Source organism: Pongo abelii, chromosome 13 (assembly GCF_028885655.2).
Source record: "Pongo abelii isolate AG06213 chromosome 13, NHGRI_mPonAbe1-v2.0_pri, whole genome shotgun sequence".
Classification (NCBI taxonomy): domain Eukaryota; kingdom Metazoa; phylum Chordata; class Mammalia; order Primates; family Hominidae; genus Pongo; species Pongo abelii.
In genome coordinates, this window is record NC_071998.2 from 125,021,616 (window position 1) to 125,036,232 (window position 14,617).

Below are 14,617 nucleotides of genomic sequence, written 5' to 3' on the forward strand. Positions count from 1 at the left end.
AGTGTCTGAACGCTCAACCTCTGTTTGCTTACTTAAGAATTTCCCCAGGACCCTTGTGGGGGATTTTATCTAAAATAAGTTCCTTATTTGGAGGCTTAGGGGAAGTGCTTTATTACCTGAAAATGACCTACGTGCCCCAAGCCAAAGGGACTCTGGGCTCGCCCACCTTCTGAATGATTGAGGTGTGAGTCCAGCAGCCCAGGTTGCTATTCCTGCCCTTGCTGTGTGACCCTGAGTTAGTTACTTTCCCTCCCTGGGCTTGGGTCTCCCTATCTGCCCACTGAGGAGAGGGTTCCCCAGCCTCCCAGGGGGCAGGGACTGCTAGGGTGGCACAACCCACCATCTGTGAGGTGCTAAGAGCCCTAGGGTAAGGAATGCTCATGCCCATCGGTGTTGAGAGAGGTGGGGCGGCCCCAGACCCCAGGCTCCAGCCAGCATAGGGGTGCCTGCCCGAGTGGGTCCCAGAGCACGCCAGGGCTGTGCTGTCTGGTGGCCACTAGCCTCATGTGGCTACTTATGATTAATTAATTTTAAATTAATTAAAATGATACAAGGTTGGGTGCTGTGGCTCACGCCTGTAATCCCAGCACTTTGGGAGGCTGAGATGGGAGGATCACTTGAGCCTGGGAGTTCAAGACCAGCCTGGGCAACATAGTGAAACCCTGTCTCTACAAAAAATACAATAATTAGGGCTGGGCGCTGTGGCTCACGCCTGTAATCCCAGCATTTTGGGAGACTGAGGCGGGCAGATCACCTGAGGTCAGTAGTTCGAGACCAGCCTGGCCAATATGGTGAAACCCCGTCTCTACTAAAAATACAAAAATTAGCCAGGCTGTGGTGTTGCGCGTTTGTAATCCTAGCTATTTGGGTGGCTGAGGTAGGAGAATCGCTTGAACCTGGGAGGTGGAGGTTGTAGTGAGCTGAGATCACACCACTGCACTCCAGCCTAGGCAACAGAGTAAAACCCTGTCTCAAAAAAAAAAAAAATACAAAATGGAACCTTCTGTGTCCCATTCACAACCCCAACTTTTCATATGGCCCAAGGCTGTTTCACTGCACAGTGCTGTATAGAGCTCTGCCGGTGACAATGTAGGCACTTTCTTTTTTTTTTTTTTTGAGACAGAGTTTCCCTCTTGTTGCCCAGGCTGGAGTGCAATGGCATAATCTCGGCTCACCACAACCTCCGCCTCCTGGGTTCAAGCGATTACTCCCACCTCACCCTCCCAAGTGTCTGGGATTACAGGCGTGTGCCACCACGCCCAGCTAAGTTTGTGTTTTTAGTAGAGACGAGGTTTCATCACATTGGTCAGGCTGGTCTCAAACTCCCAACCTCAGGTGATCCGCCCCCCTCGGCCTCCCAAAGTGCTGGGATCACAGGCGTGAGCCACTGCGCCCAGGCAATGTAGGGACTTTCAAAACAGTTTGCTCGGAATTCCTGAGAGGAAGTACTCAGCCACAGTGAGCGTCATGGTATCAATATTTCCAGAAAAAAATTAAAAATGGCTATGAAACGGTGTTTTTAGAGTCGAGGTCTGGAAGACCTGGCTCAGGGTCCGGGGAGGTGGGTCTTGTGATGTGGTCCCTCGGCGGCGCGCTTGGGAGCCATGGCGGGGCCGGGACCTCTTGCAGCCCAGGGATAGAGCCCGCAGGTGGTGAGCTCAGGAGGTGAGTTGTGGAGGCTGCGCTCACATCAATGCCCAGTGCCCTCCCCGAGGGGCCGGTTTCTCTCTCTGCAGGGGCAGGGGAAGCACACAGGGGACAGGGAGGGGGGCCGGGTTCTCTCCTTGGGACAGGGAGCGCGGCCAGGTTCTCTCTCCTCGGGACAGGGTGGTGCCGTTGCGTGCGTTCCCCAGCTGCAGCCACGAGAAACAATTTGGAGCGGAACCCGGGCTCTGACCTCCCCTCATCCTCAGCCTTCCCCCAAGGATGGGCCGTGAGATGAATGTGGTCACCGGCCCAATCCAGGGGTCTGTGGCCAAACCGCAGACCCGGAGGAAGCAGGCCAGGCCATCTGGGGAGCCAGCTCCCCTCCTCTCCTCCTCTGGCTCCCACAAAGCTGTCTCATCCAGGAGCCAGGCCCGCCTGTGACCAAGGGGAGGCTGCAGGTGTTCCTTCAGCCTGAAGCGTGTGAAAGCCAAAGGCCCCCACCCTGCTCTCCAGCCGCAGGCCCCTCCCCAGACTCAGGGGGCCAAACCCGCTTTTCACAGCCATCTGTAACCCAAACGTCTGCCCATAGCTTTGTTCGAGCTCAGTCCACAGTGGGCCGTGTGGCCTGGGAGCATCCAATGGCAGCTGGGGCCTGCCAGGACTGTTGCCCCCAGATTGGCGTTTGCTGTGTGTGTGGCTCTGTGGGGCCCCGGCTCCACGATACCCCCAAGCATCTGCCACCCGCTCTTCCCAGATTGCAGGGCATGCCTGGCAAGACTCTGCAGTGCCACTCTGACGGGCCTGATCTGAACCTGGGCTCGGGGGGACAAGGGAGGGGACTGAGCACGTGGGATGGACAGAGAGAGACACCTCTCCCAGGCAGGAGAGGCAGAGCTGCTTCAGACACACAGGCAGTTATCGGGGGGAAGAGAAGGCAGGCAGAGGAGCCACCCCATCTCAAGGCAGCGTGCAGGGCAGAGCCTAAGACAGGGTCCTCCTGCAAGGGCCAGACAAGGAGGAGGACATGGGCAGGAACTGCATCCAAATCAACAGCAAAGACAAAGGTCACCTAGAAAGGGTACTCCACCAGACTCTTACCCAGCAGCACGCCCCTCCTGCCTGGGCCTTGAGCCCTTGAGGGGCTCAAGGGAAAACTGAGGCAGGAGCTGGCATTTCTGTGTGGGTTAGGAGGGCACCAATCTGAGGCCCTGCCCGCTCCCTGCTTCGGCTCCTCTGTTCCCGGGCTGCCGACTCTCAGGAGGCTTTGCCACCTGAAGAACAGGGAGGTCGAGCAAGGTAAGAAGAGCTTTCCAGCTCCCGTGCCAACCTGAGATCCGAGAGGCACCATCCTGAAGAATGGCCTTGGTCCCAGGCCTCCATGTGTGTTGTGGCAGACAGTGCCAGTCGATCGCTGATGGCAGACAGTGCCAGTCGATCACCGCTCTTTCCTGACCCAGACACAGCCTCATGCTCTTCAGCCAAGTGCCCCAGGGAAGCCCACCACCGATCAGTCAAGCTTGGAGTAAAAGATGAAACCTATTTACTTCCCTGTTTTCACGTGGGGCTTATCAAGTATTTACTAAGCACCTTCTAGAAGCTTAGAGAGGGCTACAAGCCATGGTCCCTGAGCCCAAGACACTTACAGGCTTGCTTTCTGGGAGGACTGGGGTGGAATAGAGACTGCCTTCTGGTCAGTGACCACAGGATGGGCCATCTTGGTCTCTGTCCGTATCTGGTTTGGGGGTTTTCGCAGGACTAGGCCTAGACTAAGGACAGGGAGGGCACAAGTTCTGGCTGGGTCCAGGGTCCTGGGACCCAGGGCCATTTGGGACCTGTGAGAATGGATGGACAGCACAGGATGGGGCATGGGGTCTGAGCCCTCAGTAGATTCCCTTCACCCTCTTGTTGTTGGGGTCGAAGGGTGACTTCAGGTGAGCCCGGGCACCGTAGGTCACCCCCATTCTCTCCAGGGCATAGTCCCCGCTCTTCACAAAGTCCAGCGAGACCTAGGAGCAGAGGTGGGGATGAGGATCACTCTTTGTTGGTAGGTACAGGGCTCACGCCTGCCTGCTTCTCTGGAGGAAGGGGTCTTGGTCTTGCTGCCTGCCCTGTGGGCAAACTCATCCCTGTGCCAGGGACTCCTTTCTGAACCCAGGCATTGCCCCAGAGCAGGTGCAGTTCGTGTCCATGTGACCTTGAGTTGGACACGGGCATCTGGGGTCCGGCAAAGCCAAGATCTGGCAGCCAATACGACTTCCACAGGACAACACACCTCCCACCCCAGCGATTCCAGATGCCTAGGAAACAGCAGAAACACGGCGGCTTCCCCGGACCCAGGCAAGCACAGCGGCCGGAGCAGCACCGAGGCTGGCGGCCAATCCGGCTCGAATCCCTCGGGGCAGGGGCGGCTGGAACAGCCTTCTAGACAGCTTAGCCTCTGTGTGCTCCCCATCCCACATCCTGGCTCGGCCTCCCCAGCAAGCCGCCGGGAGCCAGTCAGCTCCAGGTGCAGGTGCTCTTAGGCAGGAGGAGGGCGTCACCTCCAGCCTGGCACAGCTGGTGATGCCGGGCACTTTTGCCGCAGCTGCTATGAGGAGGGCAGGCTGGGCCACTCAGGGAAGCTGTTCTTCCTTTACAGCAATTAAACCCAAGGCCAGGGCCACAGGAGGGAGCCTCGGGCTCTGCTCTGGGAGTCAGAGGGCTCCTTCTTGTTCCTAGCAGCTCAGGACTGGATAAAAAAAATAAAAAACAAACCAAGCTTTTTCTGTGACAGGAGCTTTAGAAGTGGTGCTCCTGAGCCATGTGTGTACCTGCAGGGCTGAGAGCTCTGAGCTGCCCCCCGCAGGCAGGCAGCATGGAGAGTTGGTGGCCTTCAGATGTCCACAGGCAGGCACAACTCAAAGCGGGCATCTGGCCTTGCTAACAAATACCTACGAGGCAGAAACTCCTTCCCCATCTCGGAGCCTTTCCCATCAATGAGCAGGTTTCCCTATCTTAGGAAGAAACCTCCGTTACCCCACTTGGGTGCTAGAAAATGTTTAACAACCAGCTCTAGGGTGAGGCGGGTGTGACTGTAGCATTTGCCCATTTCCATGGTGTAAATGCTCTGGACGGCCCCGATGGAGGGGGCAGGAGACGTGCACTGGCAGCTCTGGGTGCATCGACTGGTTCCCCGGCTGCCTGTCTGGATGCCGTTTAACCTCGGCTTCCCTGGTCACGTTGGTTATGGACCCATTCCTGACTCCGGAGAAAGGCGAGCATTACTGTTGTTTGAAGAAATGGCAATGGAGCCTCCACTCCCCAGCTCACCCTGGCATGGAGCCCATAAACTCCGGTTTAGCTGGGCCCCAGGGCTGTGGCCCCCAGAACCGTGGCCCCAGGGCCGTGTCAGGAGGCCCTGCCCACCGTGGGAGCCATGCCATCACAATCCCTGCGTATGAACACCCCACTCTGGGCAGTGGCCTATACGACGGCCCTGCATGGTGGGTGAGTGTCCACATTTTATAAATGAGGAAACCGAGGCTCCAAGAGAGGATCCTTATCCAAGGTCACAAAGCAAGTAAAAGGCAGATCCCAAAGGCTAGTGGCATCAAGTGTGTCCTGAGCCTCCCAGCTCCACCGCTGGACTCAGCCCCATGGGCTGCCACTTCCCCACAGCTCCATAGGACCATGGCCTTGCCCGAGGCCTGGCAGTGTCCCCTCCCCCTTGGGCCTGCGAGCCAGGCCTGCGCATGTTCTGCAGCTCTTGCTAAGGCTGCTCCGTCTCCAGCCTACCCCTCCTCGTGGCTTCTCCCAAGTGCTCCCTCCCTCCCCGATTCCCTCTACGTGTCCATCAGGGGCTCAGGCTGGAAAGCTCTGGAGCCAGGCCAGCACCTCCTGGCCTCACTTAGGGCTTGGGCCAAATATCAGATCGGCTCCCATGGAGAGACGTGACCCTCCTCACTGGCACCTCTACTTGCGGCGCCAGAAAGATGGGAAAAGGAGGTGGAGGTAGAGACCACCCCTTCCCCTTCTGGGGAGGCTGCCCACCCCCTGCCCCCCCACCCCTGGCCACCCAGAGCTGTCCTGGGACTTGCTCCTGGGGGCAGTGCCTGCTCTTTCCAGCCTGCTCCTGCCTCCTGCAGCCAGGGGTCAGGATCACCTGGAGGCTGTGGGGTTGCCTGGGGTCAGGGGTGTCAGGGGTGAGGAAAGAGAGGAAGATAGGAACATAGATCTCTGAGTCTGAGTCTCTGGTCGGTCACCCTGGGGGCCACCCCTGTACCCCAGGTAAAGGGTGGGCTGTGGGTGGCTTGAGGTTTGAGTCTCTGGTGTCAGGAGCTGGAAGGTATCAGCCTGGCTGGCTGGCACTTCCTTCTAACCAAAAAAAGTCTGGAACCACCAAAGTCAGATTCTTCCAGAAAGAAAACAGAGAGCAGCTTTGGCTCTGTCCAGGCACAGCTGGGGAGTCCTCTACCTGCTGAAGGCTCTTCCTCCCCCTTCTCCTTCCCCCTCCTCCCTCCTCCCTCTCCCTCCTCCTTCTCCTCTCCCCTTTTTCCTTCCCCCTTCTCCTCCTCCTTCCTTCCTCCCCCTCTTCCCTCCTCCCTCTTTCTTCCTCCCCTCCCTCTTCCCTCCTTTCTCTTCCCTCCTCCTCCTCTGGACTCCACCTGTGCCTCCTCCCTATGCCCGGCACACTCAGGGTGCAGTGCAGGGTGCTAGTTTGGAGCTGGGGATGGATCGGCATTTGCCTTAGCAGGGCCAGAGAAGGAGACTCACCGGCCCACCGCTGGGGTCATGGATGTAACCGTAGGCGATGGTCTTGTCGATGGCGAACCCAAAGTCGGCCCTTCGGACATGGCCCACCACTTGGCCGTTCCTCCAGATGGCCTCCAGGCCAAACATGGGTACTTTGCTAGAAGAAGCAGTAGAGAAAGCTGGGGCCCCAGAAACCACAGGGTGGGGATGCGTCCACAGTGGCCTGGAGGAGAATGGGGGGCTGCATGGTGCCCACCCAACCGTGGCTGCACACAGAGAGAGCTGGCCTACTAGGACTTCGCTGGTCCCCAGAGCCAGCCCAGCACCTGGCCTGGACACCAGGGCTCAGGCTTCGAGTGAGTAAAAGGGATGAACAGAAAACATCAAAACCAGGAGTGGACTTTGCTGTTTCCAGAAGCGAGCCTCGTATATTTGGGAGAGCCCCTGCTTCTGATTTCCTTCCATTGTTGTTCAACTCTGGTTCTTATTTTTTTGGTGCAGTGGCTCAATCTAGACTCACTGCAACCTCCACCTCCCAGATTCGAATGATTCTCCTGCCTCAGCCTCCGGAGTAGCTGGGATTACAGGCACCCACCACCATGCCTGGCTAATTTTTGTATTTTTAATAGAGACAGGGTTTCATCATGTTGGCCAGGCTGGTCTCGAACTCCTGACCTCAAGTGTTCTGCCCACCTCAGCCTCCCAAAGTGCTGGGATTACAGACTTGAGCCATCGTGCCCGGCCAGGTTCATTTTTTTTATAGCACAATACATACTTTATTCAAAGGACTTTACTACATGTAACACATGGATGCTCACTGTAAACGTTTTAAAAATTAAAAGCAGGAAGACAAAGAAAAAAAGTAAGCTAAAATCAAAGAAAGGCCAGCACCCAGGGCTAACTGGTAACACTTTGTTGCCAGTCTGCAGACTTCTCCCTGTGCGATGGGTTATCCTGGCTGCAGCTGTGCAAAGGGGTCCCTGAATGGAAGGGCTGGGGTGATGTTGACGGCGCCTCCTGCATCCTCAGCCTGGAGTCACTGTTTGGGTCCCACCTATCAATCAGATTAGGATGATGCTGGAAGGAGGTTTTGTAAACATCTTTGGTTTCGCCCTAATTTTCATTCTGCACATGAGGACACTGAGGCCCCAACTGCCCGGAGTCCCAGAGCAGTGTGGCAGGGCCGTTCTCTGTGACTCCACTGCCAGCATCTTCTCTGCATCTGTCCTGGAACTGCAACAGTCCAGAGCCGCGGCGCAGGGCAGCTACTATGCAGCCTCACAGAAAACCCCTGAGCAGAGCACACTGGGTCACAGGGGCCGTCCGAGGCCCTCCTAAACCCAGACATCAGGCTGCAGGTACTTCATGGAGGGCCAGAAGGTCAGGGTCAGGCAAGCAGGAAGCACCCATGGATGCTGACCTGTCTGCAAGGGCCCCCTCTCCAGGAGCTGAGCTGATCTCGGGAGCTGGACAGGCTGCCACACGAGAGGCAGAGCCTGACAGGCACCCAGGGAGAAGCCACAGGATGACGACAACATGGCTCCGCTCACCGTCCCTCACCCTCCCTCTCCCTCCCTCTCCCTCACCCTCCCTCTCCCTCCCTCTCCCTCACCCTCCCTCTCCCCTCACCCTCCCTCTCCCTCCCTCTCCCTCTCCCTCCCTCTCCCTTCACTCTCCCTCTCCCTCTCCCTCACCCTCCCTCTCCCTCACCCTCCCTCTCCCCCCCCCTCACCCTCCCTCTCCCTCACCCTCCCTCTCCCCTCACCCTCCCTCTCCCTCCCTCTCCCCTCACCCTCCCTCTCCCTCCCTCTCCCCTCACCCTCCCTCTCCCCTTACCTTCCCTCTCCCTCCCTCTCCCTCCCCCTCCCTCTCCCCTCACCCTCCCTCTCCCCTCACCTTCCCTCTCCCTCCCTCTCCCTCACCCTCCCTCTCCCCTCACCCTCCCTCTCCCCTCACCCTCCCTCTCCCCTTACCTTCCCTCTCCCTCCCTCTCCCTCACCCTCCCTCTCCCTCACCCTCCCTCTCCCTCTCCCTCCCTCTCCCCCACCCTCCCTCTCCCTCCCTCTTCCTCACCCTCCCTCTCCCTCTCCCTCCTTCTCCCTTACCCTCATCCTCCCTCACCCTCCCTCTCCCTCTCCCTCCCTCTCCCTCACCCTCCCTCTCCCTCACCCTCCCTCTCCCTCCCTCTTCCTCACCCTCCCTCTCCCTCACCCTCCCTCTCCCTCACCCTCCCTCTCCCTCCCTCTTCCTCACCCTCCCTCTCCCTCCCTCTCCCTCACCCTCCCTCTCCCTCACCCTCCCTCTCCCTCTCCCTCCCTCTCCCCCACCCTCCCTCTCCCTCCCTCTTCCTCACCCTCCCTCTCCCTCTCCCTCCTTCTCCCTTACCCTCATCCTCCCTCACCCTCCCTCTCCCTCTCCCTCCCTCTCCCTCACCCTCCCTCTCCCTCACCCTCCCTCTCCCTCCCTCTTCCTCACCCTCCCTCTCCCTCACCCTCCCTCTCCCTCCCTCTTCCTCACCCTCCCTCTCCCTCACCCTCCCTCTCCCTCTCCCTCCCTCTCCCTCTCCCTCCCTCTCCCTCTCCCTCCCTCTCCCTCTCCCTCCTTCTCCCTCACCCTCATCCTCCCTCACCCTCCCTCTCCCTCTCCCTCCCTCTCCCTCTCCCTCCCTCTCCCTCTCCCTCCTTCTCCCTCACCCTCATCCTCCCTCACCCTCCCTCTCCCCTCACCCTCCCTCACCCTCCCTCTCCCTCCCTCTTCCTCACCCTCCCTCTCCCTCCTTCTCCCTTACCCTCATCCTCCCTCACCCTCCCTCTCCCTCACCCTCCCTCTCCCTCACACTCCCTCTCCCTCTCCCTCCCTCTCCCTCACCCTCCCTCTCCCTCCCTCTCCCTCACCCTCCCTCTCCCTCCCTCTTCCTCACCCTCCCTCTCCCTCACCCTCCCTCTCCCTCTCCCTCCCTCTCCCTCCCTCTCCCTCTCCCTCCCTCTCCCTCACCCTCATCCTCCCTCACCCTCCCTCTCCCTCACCCTCCCTCTCCCTCACCCTCCCTCTCCCTCCCTCTCCCTCACCCTCCCTCTCCCTCACCCTCCCTCTCCCTCCCTCTTCCTCACCCTCCCTCTTCCTCACCCTCCCTCTCCCTCTCCCTCCCTCTTCCTCACCCTCCCTCTCCCTCACCCTCCTTCTCCCTTACCCTCATCCTCCCTCACCCTCCCTCTCTCCTCATCCTCTCTCTCCCTCATCCTCTCTCTCCCTCATCCTCTCTCTCCCTCATCCTCTCTCTCCCTCATCCTCCCTCTCCCTCATCCTCCCTCACCCTCCCTCTCTCCCTCATCCTCTCTCTCCCTCATCCTCCCTCTCCCTCATCCTCCCTCACCCTCCCTCTCTCCCTCACCCTCCCTCTCTCCTCATCCTCTCTCTCCCTCATCCTCTCTCTCCCTCACCCTCCCTCTCTCCCTCACCCTCCCTCTCTCCTCATCCTCTCTCTCCCTCATCCTCTCTCTCCCTCATCCTCTCTCTCCCTCATCCTCCCTCTCCCTCACCCTCCCTCTCCCTCACCCTCCCTCACCCTCCCTCTCCCTCATCCTCCCTCTCCCTCCCCTCCTCACTCTGACACTCCTTTTGAAGGCTCCAGAGATCTGGGAGAAGTGGCAGTGTTTGCAGCTGGCTGTCAGCTCCATGTCCACAGAGCCCAAAGCCGCCCACTTCCCCGGATACCTGTGCTTCGGACCCCCGTAAGTGGGTATGATGGCCCCAGCCGAGCCCCTCTCCCGCTATCACAGGGCTGCGGGGAGACTGAACCAGAACAGGATGGGCGGTCGTGTTGCAGTGACTGGGAGGTCAGGCTCCCTGGGTTCACGCTCCCAAGGCCCTCGGCCTAGACCCGCCGCAGAGGGGTGGCCTGGGCTTGGCTGCACCTTTCTCTTTTGAGACCTGCATTGGAAGAGCGTGGAGCTTTCCCTACCTCCCCACGGGCCCTGCTGGCCTGGGAGGGGCCCCAGGTGCGCAACCTTACACTGGCCTGGTTTGAATCCCAGCACGTTGGGATCCTCACGCCTGTAATCCCAGCACTTTGGGAGGCCGAGGCAGGCAGATCACGAGGTCAGGAGAGTTCAAGACCAGCCTGGCCAACATGGTGAAACCCCATCTCTACTAAAAGCACAAAAATTAGCTGGGTGTGGTGGTGCACCCCTGTAATCCCAGCTACTTGGGAGGCTGAGGCAGGAGAATCACTTGAACCTGGGAGGTGGAGGTTGCAGTGAGCCAAGATCACACCACCGCACTCCAGCCTGGGCAACAGTGTGAGACTCTGTCTCAAAAAAAAAAAAAAAAAAAAAAAAAGAGCAAACTCTCTGCCTTTCTGCCTTTAACAGCATGTGACCTGGCCAGATGGCCTCTCTCTTTGGCCTGAATTTCCTTATCTGCAGTGGGCTGTTGGGTGCGTTCTGGAAGAGCATGGCTGGCACATGGGAAGTGCTGGTACCAGGGGCTTTGACTGGGGGACCGAGAAGGGCCTGCCTGCCCTGGCTGTAGGCAGTTGCTTCCGGGTGGGCGTGGGACAGCGGGATACTCACTCCTCCACAGTGAAGCACACCAGGCGCCGGCGGAGGCCTGCGGCCCGCTGCTGCTCCAGGGCCTCCCTCCCTAGGAAGGGCACCGGCGACTTGAGCTTGCAGGTGAAGGCCAGGCCTGCCTCCAGGGGGCTGTCATCTGGACGCAGGTCTGCATGCCAGTGCCGGTAGCCTGAAGGGAAACCACGGGGTCGGTGCCACCCTGAGGGGGATAAGCCCTTCAGGAGATGCATGAGGATGCTGCCTAAACCCACCCCCTCCAGCCCCTAGCCACACTCTCAGAGCTGCTTAGTCACCTGGGCAGGAGGCAGGGGCATCCCCAACTCCAGAAGGTTCCCTCGGGCGACCCCCCCGCCTCAGCAGACTGCCCATCAGCACTGCAGCCCTCTGCACCCTCAGGTGGGGGCATCAAGGAGGGGCTCGTGAAGGGGGAGCTTCCCAATGCCCAAGCTGGGTGCCCGACACCCAGGGGAGCTGCCCGACACCCAAGCTGGGTGCCCAACACCCTGGGGAACCGCCCAAAGCCCGCTCTGAGCCTCCATCCTTGCCCTGGACAGGGTCTGGGCTTCTTACAGAGGCCGTAGCACCTGCTCCCCGGCTCCATTCTTCATAGCTCTCAGAGAAACCAAGGCCCTCAATTCCAACCCAGCCTGGGCCTGCCCCCCAGGTGTCAGGCAGCACCTCAGCTCTCTGAGTTCGGGTGTGTGTAGGTGTCGCAGATCCCAACACTGTCCCTGGGGCCCTGCACGAAGACCCTGGGCAGCAAGAGGGTTTGGGGAAATGGTGGATGTCAGGCGCTGGGGTATGGGGGAGGAAATCATGGTGTAGAAAGAAGGAAGCCGGATGACAACACAGGGAAGGTAAACAGCTTCTCGGCCTCCAGGTGTCTCGAGCGTCACTCCCCCCGACTCCGCCTGCCCCTGCCCCGTGCTGTCCAGACCCTGCACTCACCTTTCTCAATGCTTAGGGAGTCGATGGCGCGGTACCCTGCGTTGACAAGGCCGTGCTTGGCACCCGCGGCCATCACAGCCCGGTACACAGGCACGCAGGACGCCTTTGGAACGTGTAGCTCCCAGCCCAGCTCCCCCACGAAGGACAGCCGCATGGCCCGGACCTGGGGGACAAGGTCATGGCTTAGATGTGGCCATGTAAGATGGCTGAGGTCCAGGCCCAGGCCACCACTTCCTGGTGGACAGCTCCTACCGTCACCAGGATTATCAGCTGGCCCTGGGTCCCAGCCAGACTGTCACCAAGAAATGGGATCCTCCAAGGAGAGCTGCTCCCTCCAGCTGCTCTGGAAATCTTTGAGGAGAAGTAGGGGGTCACCTTTGGGAAGGGGAGATGGCAGGTTTGCTGTCTGCAGACCTCAGATCTTCTACAGGACTGGGTTAGTTTCCCATCTGTCATAACAAATGACCACAACTGGTGGCTTAAAACAATAGCAGTAAACTCTCTCTCAGTTCTGGAGGCTCAAAATCCAAAATCACCGTGTGGGTGAGCCGAGCTCCCTCTGCAGGCTCCGGAGACGACGTGTCCACTCTCGAGGGAGCCTCCTCCCGAGCACCTCCAGGCGCCCCTTGGCTTGTGGCTGCATCACTGTGATTTCTGCCTCAGCCCTCACAGCCTCCCCTCTGTGTCTCTGTCTTCTAAGGACACTTGTCACTGGATTTAGGACCTTCCCTAGCCCTAGATAATAACATCTGGAGATCCTGACCTTAATTACACCTGCAAAGATCCTATTTCCAAACAAGGCCCCATTCACAGGTTCTGGTGAGTTAGGATGTAGACATATGTTTTGGGGGTCACGATTCAGTCCACAGCAGTGACGTGGGGCAAGCTTCTCACCCTTCCCTGTCTGTAAGATGGGGTTGGGAGCCCAGCTTTATCTGTTTCAGAAGCTCTGAGACACGTCTGCGAGGAGCAGGGGGAAGGCAGCAGCCCGGCTCAGGGGACACCACCCTGGCTGCACCCGGTGGGGATAGAGGCATCGGGGAAGGGGACAGCCAGGTGTCAAGCCTGTTGTCCGAGGAGCCCATCACCCACCATTCTGGTCAGCCCCGGCCCGGCGCCGGGCTCTGAAGACAGCCATAGCCTCTGCCCTTCAGGACTCAGCTCGGCCGTGAGCACAACCACGTTCTGGGTGAGGAAGGGGCCGGAAAGCAAAGCCCCTGCCTGGGACGCCAGACCAGGCTGGCAGGCAGAGCAGGAGATTGCCATCGCAGACGGGCCTTCCAGGTGAGGGTGCAAAGGCCCAGCGGATGTGGTGGGAGGCAGGAGAGAAAGGCCTGTGGGGCTGTGGATACCTGACTGTGAAAGACACGGTGGCCCCAAGCCCTGCAGAAGTGACAGTACCGATTATGAGGTGTTCGTGAGCTAAGCTTCATCTCGTCCCTCCACGGCCCTTGCAATGGTGGGAACACTGTCAATAATGTCTGCAGGCTGAGGCGGACACAGAGGCTCCCAGAGGCACTGAGTCTAGGCACACCCAGCTCCACTGAGGACAGCTGGTGTCTTTGGGAGGGTGTGTCCCGCACACCTGCACATCAGGCTAGCACTCGGCTGCGTGGAGGCCACAGGCAGCGTCGGGGGCTCCTTGCGCAGGAGGCGTGATTTTCCTCACACACGTGGTTCGGGTGCGTGGCACGTCCACATCCAGTAACTGTAGTCTGCATCCTCACCTTCAGGCAAACCCTTGAACCCACTGACTCCCATGGGAAGGCCTGAGTGCTCAGCCCTGGGACCACAGAGCTCACAAAAGGAATGGGGAGAGCTAGGCTGATTGCAGGATCTCAGACAGCGGAGGAGCTGATTCCACCGCTGCTCTGAACGGAAAGGCCCTCCCTGTACAGCTCCCGCTGGGATACGCCTGTGGGAGGGAGGGCAGAGGCCGCTCTCCCAACCACAGGAGCAGCTCCTTATAAACCTGACACTTTAATCACATGGCTGCCGAGGGGCTGGATTCTAAAAGCTTTGGAAATAGCGCAAATTTGCTCTAAGTTGCCATTTGCCCAGGCCCCCTAAAAAACTCAAAATTGACACAGAAAATATACTGTTGACATTTCCCTGCTTCCCTGGTGCGAGCCGTAGGCCCCTGACAAAGATTGCCTTGTCAACGGGGTTCTAATTTTAGGTAGCCTATGGAGGAGCTCGGGGCTCAAAGCCAATCTCATTTTGAAACAGGAAAAATAATTTTTAAAGTGCACCTATCCACGGCCCTCCAATTGTGGATCCCTGTTCAGACAAAGACCCATCACCCAGCTCAGTGAGAGGGTTGGAGTTCACGGGTGGAAGGGAGGGAGCGGTCCCATCCTTCCTGGCTCCAGCAGCTCAGCGAGGATGGGGTCAGCTGGGTCTGGGTCTCCATTGTACCCTGTGCACAGCCTGGCCCAAGAAACAGTCCCTGAATGAAGGAGCAAAACGGGGGCCACATCTGCTTCCCGCCAAAGGGAGGGAGTCTGGGGAAATCCAGGGGCCTCTCTAAGTTCACCAAATCACTGGTTGTTGAGGCATCTTGCATTTTTCTCTACCAAAGCAGTGGAGTGGGATCAGTCCCCAGTTCTTCCAAGTGGCGACCCACAAGAAAAGGGACAGGCCGAGTGAGGACATCCAGAACAAACACGGGCTCCCAGTCAGCCGGGCTTGGGTGGGAACAGCATCTCCCAGCGCCCATG

General features: G+C 59.0%; 1 protein-coding gene across 5 annotated transcripts in view; it reads right to left on the minus strand.

Annotated features, from left to right (window-relative positions):
• Positions 1–3,164: 3,164 nt before the first annotated feature.
• The window catches only part of SARDH (sarcosine dehydrogenase), a 76,190-nt gene continuing 64,737 nt past the window's right edge, over positions 3,165–14,617 (minus strand). For 2 of the 5 annotated variants that reach the window (NM_001131712.1, XM_054519373.2), the window contains 4 exon segments: positions 3,165–3,653; positions 6,400–6,535; positions 10,950–11,118; positions 11,898–12,060. In NM_001131712.1, the coding sequence (NP_001125184.1) occupies positions 3,528–3,653; positions 6,400–6,535; positions 10,950–11,118; positions 11,898–12,060 (594 nt within the window). In that variant the 3' untranslated portion in view covers positions 3,165–3,527. 5 annotated transcript variants of the gene reach the window in all.